At 35.2% G+C, this 20,945-nt stretch overlaps 1 protein-coding gene across 2 annotated transcripts in view; it reads right to left on the bottom strand.

Annotated features, from left to right (window-relative positions):
* The window catches only part of LOC120351476 (zinc finger protein 829-like), a 221,931-nt gene that overhangs the window by 114,496 nt on the left and 86,490 nt on the right, over nt 1-20,945 (bottom strand). For both annotated transcript variants that reach the window (XM_039429022.1, XM_039429021.1), the window contains exons 2-5: nt 19,537-19,675; nt 17,382-17,537; nt 5,136-5,504; nt 3,276-3,445 (exon numbers count right to left, since the gene is read on the bottom strand). In XM_039429022.1, the coding sequence (XP_039284956.1) occupies nt 3,276-3,445; nt 5,136-5,504; nt 17,382-17,537; nt 19,537-19,675 (834 nt within the window). The remainder of the gene's footprint in view (nt 1-3,275; nt 3,446-5,135; nt 5,505-17,381; nt 17,538-19,536; nt 19,676-20,945) is intronic.

Here is a 20,945-nt window from a genome sequence, read left to right on the forward strand (position 1 = left end):
CTTTTTACTTAGCACTCAAAACTGTAAAATAAATATATATAAATAAAAATAAATATAAATAAATTGTGAATAAATTGTGAAAATATTGTATTATTTTGAGATCCAAATATGAAACTAAACGTAAATACTAAGTTTGATGTGAGAAATGAAACTCATCCGATGAATACCACGATAACATTCAAGCATGACACCATTTCCGTTTTGCATCAATTATCATTCGAAAACACCTCCACACACTTTCAATGTAAATCAGAAGCTGAGTTTCAGTTGGTAGCTGTTTGAGAGTTCAATTAAAAAAGCGTTGCACGTTCTGAAATGAAAATATATTGCTATATTATCAACATATCTGTATATATCTCATCGCAGTTATTTTCATCTCACTATACTATGAATATACATATAGTTGAAGCGTCTTTCTAACCATGCACCTATTATGTATTTCATATTCGTTGGCTGTATATTAGGTCACACTTTTAAATCATAGTGTAGGGGGTAGCTAACTACTGACAGTAGCATACCTAACGCCTACAACTTGGTTAGATTTATATCTATAGACGCGTAGATATAAGACTGCTTTCATCTATGGATTTGAGCCGAGCTACAATACCAATTATAACGACCAATAACAAGCATCCGAACTTAGATGGTGTTGCTGCTAAGTTATACCCCTTAGCGATCAATATGTGTTGTTCTTTTGTCACTTTTTAATTCCACTTCTTCTCTCTACATTCACTTCTACTTATTCACTCCTTGGTATTTTCTCTCTTTCCTCTCAATCTATGTCCTTTGTCTTCATACCTTCTCCTGTTCTATACTACTTGTTTTAAAAGTTTCCACTTTCAAACCATAAGAAAATATTTATTTAAGCTATTCCTTTGCTTTTTCTCACGATTTCTTATGAAGTTTACTTACGTCATGTTTATTATTCATATCAGGAGAACTTCAATTCAACCTAACCTCTTTTTCATTTATTTTATTAATCACTCTTACTCTCATATTTTACTTGAAAATTTTTTCTCATCTAGATTCTCTATTGACAGTATCAAATCATACAATGAGGAAGGGGGCAATTATTAGTCTTAGCTTACATGATTTTCAATTTCGTCACATAAATAACGAAGAATATCATAGATGTATACGAAGTCTATGTATTAGGTTACCGTAAGGTAACAAGCCATTTCATATTGACTTCGATAAGTTTCAATAATCTTATTCTATTCCTTGTGTATATTTCTTGTAATTTCAAGATCTTTTTCCCACTTTTACTTATTCTCATTCTCCAAAAACAGTATGCACTGATCCTTTAGACTTGTTCTTCCAATGACTTCTTCTTCTCCACCACCTAATTCTTGTAGTTCAATTACTGTAGCTTCCGGTGCCATCTGTTATCTTCTTGGACAATGCCATTATATCTTAGGAGAAGTAAGGTGGGGAGAAGATGAAAGAATAGGATGAGGAGGAGTAGGATGAGGAGAAAGAAGAAACTTCCAAATTTCAGACGGAGGAGAAAGAGGTCCATGTAGCACGTCCTCCTACTTCAATTCCTCTTCTTCTCCTCATCCTTCTCCTTCTCCTCCACCTCTTCTTCATCCTCTTTAACCTTATCCTCCGCTAGACTGTTTCTTTTTCGTTTTTGTCTGCAGCCTCATCTCATGTGTGATGTTAGATTGGGAATCTTATCAGTTAATTAAGTACGGGTGGAGTGTTGGGTGGGGGGAGGTGCATGTCGATATGTGGCGCTGATATAATTGACAGTAGTAGCCAGCGGCTTCCTTTTAGAGCATCGACCAGTAGTACTATGGAGAGGCCAATGAATGCTAGCTACTACACACTGGGCCTCTCTATAATGCTACTACACGTTGCCGACTCGCATATTAATTACTACTGGCATTCCTTGCGCGATCATCGTTACCTGCTCCGCTTTTTATTACTCTCTGTTCACCCTATCACCCTTTCTTTTCGTTATCTTCCCCTCGTCATCATACCTTCTTTCTCCATCATTCTTTTTCGAACTTGACCGTTCCGTATGGTCTAACCCTATCACCTTTTACCCATACCTCTTATATGCAGTGCCTTCTTAAACTTCTTCAATCGATACCGGAAATTCTTAGCAATTAACGCTCTCAAAGAAGAAGATTGGAAATAAATGGATTATTGAAAAATATATTCACAGCTAACCAGTTCTTTTTAAATAAAAATACAAAGGAATTGTCATATTTTTATCAATTGATATGAATAATTACCACAATATCAAACATCTAAACTACCCAAGAAGTATCCATTTCTTCCTAGAATACAATCAAGCCTGAAATTTATTAAAATTATGTGAGTTGACAATGATTGTCAATTCGGCATTGAGACATAATTGAACACAAAAGAAGGAGAGGACATTGAGACATAGTTGAACACAAAAGAAGAAGAGGAAAAAGAAGAAGAAGAAGAGGAGGAAGAAGAAGAGGGAGAAGAAGAGTTTGTGAAGAAGGACAGTGAGGATAGCATAAGGGAACTATGAACGAGGGATAAATGAAAATACAAAGGATGAAAAGACGACGGAGTGGATACGAATTTCATGTAAAACAGGGTGGAATCGAACACTCATGAAAACGGAAATGAATTTTCATGGAAACTGAGGTGGATGATGATATAGAAACAGATGAAGAGATATTAAAAAGAGAATATATAATAAAGAGGGAGATGTATCATTTACAGATGAGCGAGAAGAAGAAGAATATATAATATAATAATCCATATAACAATATAGAAATCTTGTAGTTATATAAGTTATATGTAGAAATCTTTATTTATATAATCTAGTTATATAAATTATATAACAATATGATAATCTTGTATTATTGTATTTGTGAAGGAGACACATTGGGGGTAACCTGTTGTCTCCATAAATAAATAAATAAATAAATAAAGAAGTAGAACAAGAAGAAGACGAAGAAGAAGAAGAAGAAGAAGAAGAAGAAGAAGAGAAGAAGAAGAAGAAGAAGAAGAAGAAGAAGAAGAAGAAGAAGAAGAAGAAGAAGAAGAAGAAGAAGAAGAAGAAGAAGAAGAAGAAGAAGAAGAAGGAGAAGAAGAAGAAGAAGAAGAAGAAGAAGAAGAAGAAGAAGAAGAAGAAGAAAAAGAAAAAGAAGTAGTAGTGTAGGGTATAGAAGGTAAGTGTAGCTGGGATGGAGAGATAACAATGACAAAATCAGGTACTTGACAATGTTAATAATATGATGAATGAATTCGACTCAAATAAATGAATAGTATTGTGAGGAACTGACCTTGATATGCGTCATCCGATGATAGTAGAGGTTGGAGCTTGCCGTGAATCGCTTGCCGCAAACCTGACACTGATGCGGCTTCTCGCCACTGTGGATGCGTCGGTGAGTGTTCAGCGAGCTCGACGTGGAAAAGCCCTTGTTGCACACCATGCACACGTGCGGCTTTTCTCCTGTCAAGGAAAAGCGGGAAAACAACTTTTCAGAATGAAGACAAGTTTATTAGAACGTCAACTATTATTGTTTACATAATTTGATTGTAACTGATATCACTTTCATCACATATTACATGTTGATGAATTATTCTTCTCACCGACATATGAATTAATTCCAGACAAAAATCTTTCATCTGTCTCCACATTACAAATCAATATCTGGGCATCGAGCTTCGCTTGTTATTCATCTATTGATTTACAGAAAACAATTCTTTTAAATTTACAATTATCAAAATTTGGGAATGGAATAGCTTTGGGCCAAGCCTGTTGTTCCTTCCTAATCATCTTTATATGATTTGTGATTCTGTCCACGAATAAATGAATAAATAAAATTATTGGGGAAGGACTAACAGGCACAGCCCAAAACTGTTTCTTCTCCAAATTTTGATTTATACACTATAAATAGTCCAAAAAGTAGGTTATGTCCCAAACACTTGAATTCAGGTCCGATTTCCATTCCAACCATTTGAAAACAAAAAGTTCCAATTTAGATTGTTTACAAACCAAATTGAATAACAAAATAACACTCACTAATCACTTGAAACTCTAAAATAATTATTAACTTTGAATATTATAATATACTCCAATTCATAATGATATACCATGTCATGTCAATGAATCAGATTATTTTGATCAAGTCGATTTGAATTTCTAGATAATATTTCTCGTGAGATAAGCTGATTGATTACACAGCTGAACATAATTCTGTCTCTCTTCCACACAGGCACACGCATCTTCTGTTATCGACAGACGACGGAATTATCATCTTTTTTCTCAAGGATGAATAATTATTATCACCCTTTTCATGTCCTTCAGCGAGTTTTCCCAGGGATTAGACCTAGTGCTATCGAATTTTTGCATCATAAACCTACTATGTTCTAATTCTCGTGAAAATCGTTTGAGCCGTTTTCGAGATCCGTTGGACATAGACATAACCATATAACCATATACAGAAATTGCTCGCTTAATTTAGTAGGATACATAATGTCCTCGATAGGAGAATGTTTAGCTGGAGAGGGAAATTTTTAGATTTCATGCCAAAATATGTATGATAATGTCACTATTTATTGATGTATCAAGTCGTGAAATTCAGGGGAGCCAAGGTAAACTTGACGTTGTTATTTATCTTTGACTAATAACAGATTATGTTGATGAGATTTCATTGGTGAGTTATTTTCGATATTTCAGATTGATGATTGACATATCAGAAAGAATTACTCAATTAACATAATCTATAATCCTCTGAAAACTTCCGCTACTGCAAATATTGACAAAAAATTAATAGCTGCAAGGGGATTTGATGATTGGCGCTACTACACAATAAATATATTATTCCTTTCATTAATAGAATTTCCCATTTGAAATATGTCGAAAATGGGAGCTTTCGGTTCAATATATTGTTCAATGAATGATGAGTTATGAAAATGAATCCATACAGACATTTGATGATCATGATGATTATTTTTTTAAAACAATTTAATTTCATTAAATAAAATTTACGGTAGTAAAGGAAATGAATAATAAGAACAACCATGTATTTCCTTACAAGACACCCAAATTGAATTGAGTTCATTTCATATTGAATAAGTATATTGAAGGTTATGGGAATGAATATTGTTGATAACTTTTGGAATGGGAAATGACTAACCTGTATGCGTGCGCATATGCCTCTTCAACAAGGATGGCCTATCGAACGCCTTCCCGCACACCTCACACGGCAACAGGGTGCGTTCACCCCTTGCACTACGCGCCGCCACCTTAGTAGCCGCCTCCTGGCCACCCGTCACGCCGTGTGAAACGCCTCGTCTGCTCAGTCGCAGTGGCGACTCGAGCGACAGGTCGCCGGCCGTCGAGGAGGCACCGGACGACAGCGAGCAGTCGCCTGCGACCAGGTCGCGGTCGCGTTCGTCCGGATCGACTGCGCTCGGCGGTGAGGAGGCTGAGGAGGAGGTTGAGGATGAGGAGGTCGAGATTAGCACGCGCGAGAGGAGCGATGTGGAGAGGTCGAGTGGGGAGTCTGTGAACAATAAGACACAAATCAGTGATTATTATCGAACAAAATTAGTAACTGAAATATTTACCAAATAATAAATACATGTGTAGTTCATAATATTATCATTGAACTAGAAAAGTAAAAGCCCAAAAATACATGTGAATTGAAATATTATTTTGGAAAAATGTAATAACTGAAAACAATACAAATGTATGATGGGGTAGCAACCGAAGTGTTTTGGCAACTCCAAATATTTTTCGTTCAACACGGATGTCTACCACACTATTAATAACAACACATACACTGAAAATATTCTTGAATTCCAACATTATTCATTTTCAATGAAGTATTTCAATAGAGCTACTATCATTGTTCAATTAATATGAAATAAAAAGTACCCTTTCTAAACTGTTTTACATAAACACTTCTAGTTTCAGCATGCCTTATTCGAGTGAGCAAGAGTAAAAAAGATAGCTGAAAATGATATGAATGCAGAAACTACTTTAGTACTGTTTATGTAGGAAACATAAAAATGGTATTTGTTGTGGTTATTTCTATATTAAGTCAGCATAATTATTTAATTCGATGAAAGAAATCATTGTTATTATCAGAACCTGAACTCACTGTATATTATACATAATAAGAATACTTAATAACAAGTAATTATTGCAATGTTTTAACCGACGAGCTCACTTCAATTTCAGATTCACACTGGTGAGAAAATAATTGTTGGTGAAGAGAAGAGATGTGAAGAGCAAAAGGAAGATATGAGAAGCCAGGAGATGAGAAGAAAATTGGTAAAGTGAATTAAGTATTGACATCTGTGATCAATTCAAGGAAATGGAAGTAAAGTCCAGTTTGGAAGCAACTACCACAAATGATCAATTCACATTTAATGATGTAAAAAACAATGGAGGCGAAAAATTCATAACAAATACGAAGAAAATTGAAAAAGACTACGTGTCAACGAACACTGAAAACATCACATTGAAGTCTGGAAAGAACAATGTGAACAAAGCTCCTCAATAATTCATAATACAGAACTGAGAAGCTTCAGAAACCTGAACGTCTTGAAGCATTATGAGATGTCAATGAAGTCACAATGACGACTATGAAAAGAAAGAAGAAGATGATTGAAACAGAAATACTCATCGTGAAATTAAAAACATACTGAAGAGAACATGGACGAAATGACAATGAAGAAGATAAGACTACTTTGGAGGAGATGAGAGTAACAGAGATGAATTCAGAAATTGGAAAAAACGTTGCAACCATACCATTCTGCTCGTGTTATATTGATGATACCAAACAACGGATATAAATCGTCATCGGATAGGAAGAACAGGGAGATAGAAAAAGAGACGAGAAGAAGGAAAATTGGATAATAATTGTATAGGTAGCCAGGTCACGTAGAAGAGAGTCGCAAAGAGCCGAATCTTCAAGAAAATCTAGAACTTTTTGGTGAACGTTGTATCCGAAAACGGTAGGGTTCAGAAGACTACCGAAGATTTTGCATTATTCATACGGTAACTTTGCTGTAGAACCAGTCATTCCTCAGTTGGCTGTTTACTTTTGGAGTAGCCAAACAATAGAATGCTCAATTGGGGCCAAATTTGGAAGAAATTGTTGAAGAAGTGGATGAGAGTGCTGTGAGAGATGCCGTTTATTATTCGGAGGTTCGCTTGTGGTTTATTCGATTATGGACAAGGAGGAAGATATAAGACAAAGGGAGAGAAGTCGATGAAAGGTTTGATGAGTAGAATATACAAAGTGGAGAGCACAAGTCTCAAACGTCTCGAAGAGTCCATTGGCAGTGGATGACGATAAGGACGAAATAGGGAAAAATAAAGAGTTGGGGTAAGAGAGTTGAGAAAAGACTAATGAACTTAAAGAATTGGGAAATTTTGAGAGGATCAGAATTGTATGAAGTGAGAATTATTGAGGGAAAAGATAACTTAATTAAAAATATTATGAGGTAACGCAAAGTATGAGTCGGGACAACTTGTATCTTGTAGAACATTGAAAATTTGAGACAAGAATATGGTGGAGAAAAAGGATTCGAAACAAATATAGGCAGTGAAAAACTTTAGACCTATTTCTCATAGATGGTGATGATTATGTAGACAGAAGTTGATGATGGAAGAGTTGAATGGAGAAAAGAATATAGATATTGTTGAAATAAGGGAGAGGCTATATTATATCCATATTATCCATAATTTTACGATCACACTCATAAGGAGATCGAGATTGAATGAAAGTGTTTTACTATATAAGTATTGATGGAACTGATAAGAGCGAAAAGAAAGTAAGACGATGAATGACAAGAGAAATTCAGTAGGGGAGATTAGAAGAGAAAACATATTCTTCATAAAGCAATTTATAATTATGAGAAACGTGGAAAAACGGGAGGTAGGTGTGGAATAGTGGGAAGCAGGAGTGAGGATGGAAATACAGCAGAGATTGATTATGGAGAATTGAACAATAATTGAGTAAAGAGAGAAATGGAGTAGAACAAGATGAAGAAGAGAAAAAGGGGATGAGATCATAGAGGAAATCGAGGAGATCAGGAGAGGATGGAAATATCAAGTGAAAGGAGAAAGAAGGAGGGCTAGGACAACGAAAACAGCATCCAACAGCGCAGTCAGTCACATTGTTTTCCGGTGCACAATTATTTTAATTTTTCGTCTGCTCCAAGCTCTGTGTCTGTACCGACTGCAGAAAACACAATTGAGCTCGGTGAGACAGAGTGCGAGAGGGAAAAGGAATGTTAAAGAAGTGATGATAAGGAGGAGTACAGGGAGAGCAGTTTGAAAGAGAAATACCGGCGAAAAGTTTTCAAACTTTTTTTGCGTTTGGGTGACACATAGCTGACATTTCAGCGCTACTGTGTAGAGCCGCGAGACGACAGAACAATGGGTACAACAAACTGATGACCAGAAGAAGGGAAAGAAGAAGTGGGAGAAGAAGAAGGAAAAGAAGAAGAAGAAGAAGAAGAAGAAGAAGAAGAAGAAGAAAAGGAAGAAGAAGAAAAGCAAGAAGAAGAAAAAGAAGAAGAAGTGGTAGGTGGAGAGGAAGATAAAAGGAAGAAGTGATAAACATGCGGCTTCTTCAGTTTGTTTGTTTACGGTGCTGAAGGACCTTTCGCTCTTGCTGACTGACTGAGCGATGAAAGAGAGACGGCGCATTTAATCAGGCATTGACAAAAGCGCACACAGACAATAGGGCGCATTCTCGGCGCATGCCTACGTGAGATACGCGCGCCACAATCGCGCATAACTATGCGCTGACGTAGTCCATAGGTAGCTGGCTGCATAAAACACATTACTCTGATTCAAATAGATTTGGATCAACTTATTTTTTTGAGCTATTTCCGTAATTAGTACAAGCTATTACCGTATTTGTACAAGTACAGAGTGTGGACAACTTGTGAGATGATATCATAATCATTATCGTGACTGAGCATGGATACGATAAGCACTAATGGATACGATTCAGCACTAAATTGGCACAGAATAGTGTGGCTTAATGCAACAAAAATCTGTTTTTGACATCTCAAAATCTCATTCTTTTGTTATTTATTTATTCATTTTTATAGCTTTTATCGGCAGAGTGATCCTTTTGAATGTTCTGCCTTGCCGTATTAACCCGATGCTATTTCCTATCAACACTCAAGTTTATAGGTTATGTATTGGGCTCTTCATATTTTCTCACTGAAAATTTGCACTTTGGCCTCCTGAGATTATATTTTATAAAGTTCAAAATCAAGAAAACTCATTTCTAAACACAAATTCACATAAAAAATGTGAACAAATGAAAAATGTATCTTTAATTTAACAATTCTTACGTTGAACGACTGGAAACGATGTCTGTTTCTTCTATTTATTCATTTATTTCATTGGCAATTACAGATCATAATTATAATAAATATAATATATGATTGAGAGAAGACAACAGGCATAGCCCAAAACTGTCTTCTCCCAAATTTTTACAAAAGCTTCAAAAAAGAATAAGGTTAAGATTCCACTTTTACTTCAAAAAGTCCAATTTCCACTTCAAAACTAATGACTAAACTAAAAATTTTGAATTTTGACATTAAAAAACTGATTAAAAACAAAAATATTTCACTCAAATCTCTACAAATTGGAAATTTTTGAGTAATTTTGCAAAAATTTGAGCCAGAAAAGTAACACAACTTCACTATATGGTCACATAACAGCCATAGCTGTTAATTAATTCCATTTACTCCATATCTCTCACATAATATCTCACTCGAATATCTCCTTTCTCACCAGATAACGGAAGCTTAAAACTCATTTCAATGTCGCTCGCAACATAATTTTGCATTTGATAGAACCTTATAAATATATTTCCACAGTCATATTGAGAACAGAAAAGTTTTGGAGTAGAAGAGGAAGAAGAAGAAGAAGAAGAAGAAGAAGGAGAAAGAAAAGGAATGGTGAAAGAAGAAGAAGACAAATTTGAAGCCAAAATTTTATATTGGTCCATGTCGAGTCAATGGACTATTATTATACTATTTATTACTATCTATCAAAAGTTTCCTCAACAATTCAGCCAGTTACACACACATCGATTTTCGGACGTTCGATTTTTCGCCGTCCTTATGATTTCTACAAGATTGAACGGAACTTGACAAACATCATCTGTTCAATCCAATAGGTTTCATGAGGACGGCAAAAAATCGTTCGTCCAAAATTCGATGTGTGTGTAACTAGCCCAGATGTGTGTTACTATAGTGAGGTCCACGTTATAATGACAGTATTTGATCAACTTTGGTTTTGCTATCCTTGTCTATCATTCGACAAAGCCGGTAATACTATCCTTTTCTAGGTCCACAACGATGCCAATTATGTTTTTGACAGTGTAGAAATATAATTAATTGATTCAGAGAATCGGCATCGCTATTCTTCTATCTTTATCCACTGCCATTATAACGTGGACCTCACTATAGAGCTCTCAACATAATTTTCTCAACACCAGCAATACTCTCCGCTTATAACAATAGTTCAGTTACTGCTAATCACCTGTACAATAGTGAGTGCAAATGATTGGTTACTCGGCCTACAGTTCAAATACCCTGAAGGAATTGAAGAACTCGAGGACTTTGACATCATTCGTCATGAGGACCAACAATACCACTTTTGGATCAATACAGTGGTGCCAAGTGATGTAGGAGCGACATCGTACGTCATTTCAAACAGTGGAGAATAGGAGAGGTGACATTCCGCCTCTGATAAGATAGCCGACTAAACGCTGAAATAAATATAAATAAACGCCGAACGCGCTATCATCTCCCAACCGCTAAACGGAGCCGCGCGGTGAATCAAAGGACTGCTCTGCGGTGATCAATGCCCACTGGGTTCTGTTGGAATGTATGCATTATGCTGGCTGGCCCGGCCCTTTCAGTCTCTTGCGCTCTGTTCCACTGGCTTTTCATCAGGGTGTGCTCTTCAGTCTCCTTTCAAAGTATTTTCATCGGTTACTTATTTGTTCCCAAAAATGGTTTTACTGTCTCTTCTTCCCTATACATTCTCATTTCATTTATATTTTCAATTTCTCTTTTCTTCAATACACAATTTATACTCTTCAGTATTTTTCAAAGTAATCTCATCGTTTACTTATTTTCCTTCTTGAAAGTCGTTCCACAGTTCGTCTTTCCCTATACATTCTCATTTTATCCGTGTTTTCAATATCTCTGTTTTTCTTCATTCAATTTGTACTGTAACTCAAATTCTCCCGTTTTTTTATTCATTTTCCACACATCTGTTAAGCTAGCTACACACAAATCGATTTTTGTTCGTACTGTATTTTGCCGTTCTTATAAACTCTATTGGATTAAACAGATGATGTTTGTCAAGTTCCGCTTTAATCTGATAGAATTTATAAGGACGGCAAAATTTCGTATGAACAAAAGTTGATTTGTGTGTGTGCGGGGCTTAATATCGAAGAGTTTGCAACATACAAAACCCAAGTTACACCCATGGCAATACTAATGAATTACACGAAATTAAATTACAAGTATAAAAGCATTGAGTAGCCTATCTTATTTCTTGTAGTATCTAATATTATTCTAACAATATTCACCTATCATTATGAATTTATCCATCCACATACGTACATATTATTATTGAACCCAATATTGTTTCTTTCCTGGATTATCCATTATCAACCTAAAGTAGTTTGAAATGAGATCATGTCCTCTCTTTCACAATAATTCTCTGCAGTACTAGATTCTCTGATTGCATCTCCAATCAAGTCATTACTCAAGTTCAAGCTTCTTGAAGATAATATATGGCACTTTTAGAAACTACAATTTGTATTATTCATCAGCTACAAAATTGTAAACTGATGACATTAAACAAAATGGCTGCCTTATTTGGATTCGGTTAGGAGAGCTGTTCTGTGATTGGCCAAGACTAGACACTCCAACTTTTAGCACTCCCACTCACACTCTTGGTCAAAGTTGGCCAATGAGAATCGAGCTCTTCACTCGCGGCAATTTTTGACATTATTGTATGAGTTTCGGTCAGGTTCTTGATTCAACCTATCAATTCTCATTATTTATGGATCCATCATTATTCTAGCTCGCATAAGATTGATCACTGCCAATTTTATAATATCTCGTATTATAAAATAATAATAATATAAATAATAGTAATATCTCGTATTATAAAATAATAATAATATAATAACTCGTATTATTTTATATTATTCTCGTATATCGTTTATCAATGAGGAATTGTTTCTTTAAACCTTGTTCGACATTGAATCCATCATAGGGTATAGATTGGATAACTTCCACGTTATATTGAACATTCGTCTATTTTTCTATTCCATTAAACTCCATAATTTGCCACGTTTTTATTTGTATATTCTCGTTTCTCCAACATGAAACACGCATCCAATCCTCATATTTATGACATAAATGATTTGATATCGTATCAGATTAATTATAAATAAAAGTCATCTATTGCAACATCACTGCAACAGTAAAATCATCAAACGATTAATCTCCGATTAAGAGAAATCTACATTAATTCTCCTCCACACACGGAAATTCCACCATTCTCATGGATTTCCAACTCATTACAATTCTGGACTTGACTATCATTACTTTTTACTACAGTGATAATGAATTCAAATTGTCAGCATTACTCACAAACAAAATCAATGCTCCCCAGTCAACTTATAATGACGGTTTTGAGTGAATCTTTCTGTAGTGACTATATTACTCTGACATGCGCATAGGCATAAAAAGCAACTATTTTTTCTCACGCCAGTATCAATCAGATCACATCAGCAATGAACTTGGCCTCTGTTTAGTTTCACCTCATTTACAAGACAAGTAATGTATGAAACTGGTTTCTAATTACTTTGAGACACATGCACTTGTGGTGCGAAAGAATAATTATTTTACAATTCTTGTTTACAATCCGAGACATTGCTGGTATGACTGTGAATACCTGTCCTATATCAGCTGACTTTTCTCACTTGATCACTTTTTTAAATCTATGTTTTCCTTTCTAGATTTATCTCTCCCTCGCTCTTTCTTTGCATCTTTCTACCCATCGCTGTATATGTATCTTATTCATTTATCTTCGAATCTCTTTTATCAATCTCTGCTTCACCTTCAATCATATTTTTGAATTTAAGTTTTCCTCTCCTCCCTTCTATCCATTGTTGTATAAGTATCTAATTCATGTATCCTTGAATCTCTTTATCAATCACTGTTTCACCTTCAATCATATTTTTAAATTTAAGTTTGCCTCTCCTACCTTCCATCCATTGCTGTATATGTATCCAATTCATGTATCTTTGAACCTCTTCTATCCATCTCTGTTTCTCTCCCATACCTCTCGCATATTTGCCTCATATATTCAATCCCTCTCACTCACTCTCATCGCTACTGGTCACACTCTCGTCTTCTCATCCATCACAAATCAAAAATAAACCACGTTTTTGAGACCTAGATACCTAGATCTGAAATAAATAGTGTTATCAGTAATCAGTTATGGGGATTAGCATCTGCACTATCTAGAGTACAGTCGTTTAAACAGCGTAGATCAGTGTAAAAAATCTGCATTGAATGTGAAACTTGCCGTCAAATTCACACCTATGAAATATATGAAAGCAACAAACTACTGTAGAAAACATCTACGATCAACGTCAGTGTGAAACAAAACCTGCCATACCAGATGCAGTGTCGTGAACTTGAAAATGAACATTCACTTATCTGACATCAATTGCTCAGTACAGACTAATGACTCCTCATTAGCTCCAACCTCATTTCAGATCCACATTTACGAGGTTGATCTCATTCACAATTAACATTGAAATACGTGTGAGACAATAACTGAACTCAATCAATGTGTTATGAGAATTTAAACTAGACTAGTAGACAAATACTTTTTAGAATATCATAGTTTTAGTGAAATGAACTGATAATCAGATCTCTGGGGTATTTTCAAGTTATATACATTCGTATATCATCGATTTCATTTATATTCATAGTCATTTCAGCATAACATATTTAACGTATCGATCACAACTTGATAACCGTGACTACATGGATGACTGTATCAGAAAGACAATGTGTTTATCAGAATGAAAAGTGAATAGTTTTATTATAGACTACTCTAAAAAGATGAATTTTGTAGTGGTTAATCGAAATCAATGAGAATAGTACTGGAGTTTCAAAAATGATAATGAAGGTTCTATAACTAATAGAGAAGGTACTCTAAACCGAATCTGAAACAATATTATTTATTCATCTATTAATCAATCCGTTTTTTATCAATTGATGAATTTGTTTATTGATGAAACAAATAATACAACGTTCCGAGAAGAAAGAACAGTATGTAGCCCAAAGCTTTTCTAAATTTAAATTATATTTACGTTTTATATTGAGAGACTCTGTTTTACTTATAAGCGATAAGAATATACAAATATACAAGAAACGGGAAATGATACTCGAGTATATAATGATACTAGAAATAATTCAAGTAACAAAATTCAAATTGGAAACAGAGAGAAGCCACAAGTAAGAAAGAGATTCGAGAGGACATTGAGCCTCTTTTTCTATGCAGCACGAGCCATAGGTTAATCTCCATCAAACTTAGTGGACAAAAACACACACACTCTTACACGCCGACAGTGTGTTTACCGATTTTCCATAGTAAGTGTTCACAAAAGACTCAAATGCATGCAACGAAGCTATCTATGCATTAACATTGACCGTGTCCTATCAAAAGTCTTTTGTGGTGACATTCTCTTTGTAGACGGTCTATGAATAAGCCCGTGCCGCTTTTTCTATATGGGTAGCATCCGTTATACTTTCGGCAAGTTTTCTATCAGCAAGGATCCTGGACGACGCTATTGGTTAATTGTTGTATGTTCACAAGTAGGTTAATGAAAATTGTATATTGGAATAGCTGAATACAGAGTCACTTAAGAAGTTCCAATAAAATAGTCTAAGGGCCGGTTTCCGAGCTCGGGATTTAGCTAAGTCCTAGACTTTAAACAGCTGGAGTCAGAAAATTGGCTTTCCAAAACGGGGCGTAGTCGCAGCTTTTATTATAACAGTAGTAGTAGTTTTTATTTTATCATTTCTATAAATTGAAAACGTTTTTCCCTGATGAAATTTTAGACATTCCTTAGTAATTCAAAATAGCTGAAACTTTACACTATTTTCTCTTTATTTTATTTTGTGTTCAATTTTCTAGTTTTTCGAAATTTAATTCAAACGTGACTATGACAATGACTGCGACTACGCCCCGTTTTGGAAAACCAATTTTCTGACTCCAGCTGTTTAAAGTCTAGGACTTAGCTAAATCCCGAGCTCGGAAACCGGCCCTTAATGATTCTAGTATAGATTTTGAACTATTCAGAAAAAAGTCATATTATTATTTGTGAGTACCATTTTTGAATTTTCTTCAATAAATTGAATTTGATTCTATTTATTTCGATAGGATAATATATAACAGATTATAGAATAGAATATACACACAGGGTTTAGTAGCACTAAAATTATTTGAGTAAATTACATATAACAATATAGATAACAGTGGAAATCATCCCTATTGTATATTAACACTTGGGTACTCCAGAAAATACAGCAGTGACATGGGCATGGACATCAAAAGCTACTCTCACACATACCACAAGTGACTTATGTCACAAATTGAACTCACATTGGATTATTCAACCCGATTGTCAATAATTCAATTAAAATTATGAAAGAGATTTTAGAATCATGGAATTAAGACGAGCTCATAATAGAAGGGATGTTTTAAAATGCTTGTTTTCAGAATCGATACATTTTCATCATATCCGGATTATGAAAGTTGATAAGAAAGCCATGCAACAGGTCGCTCAACTGTCAAAGACAGTGTTGCATTGTGGGTCATCGCAGGTAATTACATTACCCATAATGCCTTTGGGGGGCTCTTTTGATATCATCAGTCCAGTCTCTTCTCACTTAACACAGCAGAACACTGAAATGACCGCCAGATCTCTCACAATGGAACGCGTGCGCGTATAACACAACACACAATAGGATACTGTTGGTTGGATATCGATGATAATGGCAGAGGACAAAAAGCAAAATGCCCATCCCGGATGAGCAGAAAAATTAGGAGAAGAGGGACAAAAAGGGAGGATGAGAAGGATAAGAAGGATGAGAAATAGTATAGAATGAAGGAAAGGAATGAGATGGAGCAGTAAAACGGAGAGAAAGAAGAATTAGGAGAGAAAAATATGAACACCAAAAAACAAGGGAAACGAGACAGAAGAGTAGACCAGTGAGTGGAGGGAGGAAAAGATACAAATAGGAGAAAAAGCGAAAACAAGGAGTTGGAGGAAAACAAGGAGGAAAGGGGAGATGATGAAAATGAAGAAGAAGAAGGAAAAGGAGTACGATGAGGAAGAGGAGGAGGAGGTGGAGGTGGAGGAGGAGGAGAAGAAAGGTGTAGATGAGGAGGATGTGGAGAAGAAGAGTTAGAGTTAGAGTTCTTTATTTATCTATGTTACAATAGTAGAAAGGTAGAGAGCTATGTATGAAGATAGTAGAGAGGTGGCGACAAAAAAAGTTTTTCTTTTTCTAAGAAGGAAGATAATGGGACAAGGAGGAATGGAAAAAAGTAGAAAAAAACGATGCAGATCGTTGAAGGAAGAAAGTTGAAGAAGTTGGGGGAAAAAATCGTAAATTCATGAAAGAAGAAAGAGAAAAGGGGGGCAGAAGATGATGTGGTGGAAGAATATAAAGGAGTGGATGATTAAGAGGAATATGATGTTGAAGTGGAAGACTAAGAAGCAAGGACGGTGAGAAGCGCAATAATGATGAAGAAGGAGAATGAAGGAGAAGTTGGTGAAGAAGAAATGTGGAGAAAGAAAACGATGAAGAGAAGATGGTACAATTGGTCGCGCACGCGTTGACTGTTGTACGCGCATGAGCGTTGCCATGACGACAGGCAAGACAAATCACGGCCACTGGTCGGAATTCTTCGTGTAGCTATTGGTTTTGCCTGTTATTGGGTACTGTAACCTCAGAAATAGACGTTTCTTGTGCTTTTCACCCAGAAAGAACAATAATTATTTCAATCTGGGATCAGTGTTCATTGCTGTTATACAGTAACTTTACAGCATAAAGGAAGTAAATGATATTACTTATTTAATCTGTGCTTACATTAACTTTAGTATAACAATGAGTAACAATATAATGCAACTATGAAGAAAATTTCATTCTTGAGAAACAAATAGGGCAAATTATTTGAATCAATAAGGTCTGTTCCTTTGATTTGATATTTGATATTTATTTATTTTACATCTTACGTTGCCAGGTCTACCTAATTTGAGAGAGGACCTTTAAGAGATATGTGTTGTTACCTTCAAGTATCGTGTCCATAGTTCGTCTGTAGAGTGAGTTGCGCAGATAGTGCACGGCTGGCATGAAGAACACCTCCTCTGGTCTCTCGGGCAGATAGTAAACCACCAACTCTGTGTTTGCTGGAATCGATTTGACCACTTCGTAGATTGGTTCACCTAAAACATAGAATAAAACCATGAAATTTATTTCTCCGATTGTAATATTTCAAGCTTTTATGAAAAAGTGAGAATATCGCTTGAAGGGGCTGGAACATAATTATCCAATCATCAAAGATTTGAGATTGTCATAATCACTGCTTTTTCCTATTAGATATATGTTCCGTTGAACTGTAGTTCTATTTCAGATTCACAAATCAAATTAAAATTAAATCACGACAATTGAATTTTTATTTATTATGAATCCCGAGAAAACTCTGAATTTACTACTTCAGTATTTGAGAGGTTAGTGATTTGAGAGGTCAGTATTTGAGAGGAATAGTGTGATATAGAGATAAGTGAAAAAATATTAGAATTTATTATATATTCTCAGCTTATTTATTTGATGCTGGTAGCTTTTTGTTGAACAGAAATCGCAAAAACGTCTTGAATTTGTTCATCATACAGGTATCTTTTTGGGATTGTGCTAACCCAGTTAACTATCAAAGATTTATCTAACATCAAACTCAACTTCAAAAAACAAATGGAAAACAATACTTCATTTCAATCTTGTTCGAATTCATGTGCAATATAGTGTCATGTGTTATATAGTATAATTATTATGTAAACGTTTCTCAAGATACTATCATAAAATTCGTCCTACCTGTCACCATACGGCGAGCTCTCTAATTAATGTACTCACATGAGAAACTCAACTGTCACATGTAACTTCATTGTCAATCAACTCGACATAACTTGATTTATACCATATCTGGAACACTCAAAGCGTTATTTCAATCATTGGTCATGTATCCCAATATATTGATTGTATTAAATAGAATACAACTTCAAATATTCTCCACCAAATCTTACAAACGATTCTAATCAACTTGTATCAACCAGTCCTATATCAATCGTCTTAACCAAGTACAGTGCTCAATTAAAATTATGAAATTTTCGTGCGTTTTACAAACATTGCAATCTTGATCTACACAAGCTGCTTCACTGTCCAAAAAGCAGGTGAATTTCTTAATTGATAATTTATGGTCTTGTGTGACCAAACACCTGCATCATTCTTGTATATTTGTATTTCTATAATTTATTTGTGAATGTGTACTTGTAATTGAACAGGAAGAAACAAGTATTGTACCCTAAGATAAGCTCACACCTCACCACATCAAAGATAGCATCGTCTACGTATCATGCTATAAATAATAACCTTAAACACTTCAGTTCCTGTTTGGCTTGAAAATGTGCGATACCAGCACGAAACGGACGTCGCCACATCAAAATAATGTGAGTGCTTTTTCACTTAAGTTTTATAAAATTTAATAGTGATAATTATAGTGGAAACAAGATGGATAACCAACAACAAATAATAAGAATTGGGAGCCGTTTCAATTTTTCCTTGTATTTCTCACCTTCATCGATTTTGTATTTGTCCTTCCTGCCTACAAAGTTCTCCTGTTTGATATGTTACATCTCATCGTGTTAATTATGATATTAACGTATTGCAGATTTTAGCAGCTCTACAGGAAACTACAACTCTATTATCAATGAGAGTATTAAACATTTTGGAAAAGTTCATTGAATAGATTCTATGATAAAAATATATGTTTCAACTGAGAGAAGTATTGATTTCCGTATGTGACACCGATACCCCAATATTATCACTTAAAAAAAAAAATAAATAAATAAATAAATAAATAAATTTTTAGAGATCCCGGGTTCGAACCCCTCTCATTACCAAAAGTTGTTTAACCAGATCACTCCCGTGTTATCGGATGGGCACGTTAAACTGTCGGTCCCGGCTGAAGTATGACAGTCGTAAGGCCCATTGACGGCTTAAATTATATATTCAGGCGGTGGAACATTCCCGAAAGGGAACTCCCCACCAACAAAAGCCATACGAATTTATTTTTTTTTTTATCACTTAATTATTAATCGGAACTAGCGATTGTGATCTTCATTAATGAATGAATAAGTTTGAGTTTTGAGTGATGATTGGGGGTAAACTGACCTTTGACCTTGGTGCCAATGAGGTTGACCTGTGGATTGTAGGATGCCGACGTGCGCAGGAATCGAACCCAATTACAGTGTCGCACACGTCTTCGGTCCGCCTCTGTGATTTCATCGTAGCAACCGAATCTGTGACGTATCTGCAACAGAAATAGGAAGAAAAACATTAAGAATCAAAATAAAAATTCGACTGAGTCACTGTCAATGTTATAGAACTGTCCCATAATAAAATAAAAACACTAATAAATATTGTCAAATCCTACAGTTTTATTTGGTACAGGTTTAACCTGTAGAGTTTAACAATATATGTGAATCGCTAATTGCAGAAAGGGAACATGACCAGTTTTCATAATTTTACAGGAGAGACAAAAAACTTATTTAAACCTGAATCTAAACCTGTAATAAACGATATTATAATATTCAAAACGTCGTCATTACAATGCTTTCAGTTGGACATGTATCCTTCCTACAGTAAACGATGTATCTTACATTAAATAGTTGATATTTTGAAAAAAAAAAGATTTTTGTAAAAGTTGGACATGTTCCCTTTCTGTGATTAGCGATTCATTGTGTATTTTTATTCCAATATGAAAATTGATCATTGGTTGCAATATAAATATAATAGATCTTTCCTTTAAAACAGAGAAAACTTTTATACTAGATTGTAAATTCTGTGGCTAGAGCAATAATGTAATACTAGAGTATTGAATATCTAATCTACTAGAGTCTCAACTAATTTGTATACTCATTGTATACAACATTTTAAATATTTTTCCCACATCCAAGAAACTATACAAGCAGAGCTGTAAGTTCCCACTGGAAGTGTAAGCATTCACAGAAACATTTTTCCATATTCTGTGGCTAGAGCAATAATATTACTGGAGTATTGAATATCTGATATACTGGAGTCTCAACTAATTTGGATGACGGTTACACATTGTATACAAAATTTTAAACATTTTCCCACATCCAAGACATTATACAACAAGCAGAGTTGTAAGTTCCCACTGGAAGTGTAAGCATTTCGAGAAACATTTCTCCATTGCACCTAACAACTTAGAGTGCAATTAAGTGTGTGGAAGTATTGGGGATGTACGCAGTTAGTAGCAAGTAAGTACGAGAGTAGTGCGTAGCTGGAAATCCAACGTGTCAAAGTAACGTAGTGTAGTAAGTAAGTGAAGTTTGTAGAGACTCGACAAAATCGTGAAAATGTTTCTTGTTTTGCCCCCTGCATAAAATGTAGCAAATGAATGTTCTTGTACCGTATCTTAGGCCTATTCACACCCTACTGTTGGTGGGGCCACCACACCCAGCATTGGTTGGATCTTGGGTGGGACACATTATCCATAAGAAACATGATGAGAGTTGGAGTTAATTAACTCACTTTGACAGCAGATAGTGAATTCGTTT

This window comes from Nilaparvata lugens, chromosome 5 (assembly GCF_014356525.2).
Source record: "Nilaparvata lugens isolate BPH chromosome 5, ASM1435652v1, whole genome shotgun sequence".
In the NCBI taxonomy this organism is placed as follows: domain Eukaryota; kingdom Metazoa; phylum Arthropoda; class Insecta; order Hemiptera; family Delphacidae; genus Nilaparvata; species Nilaparvata lugens.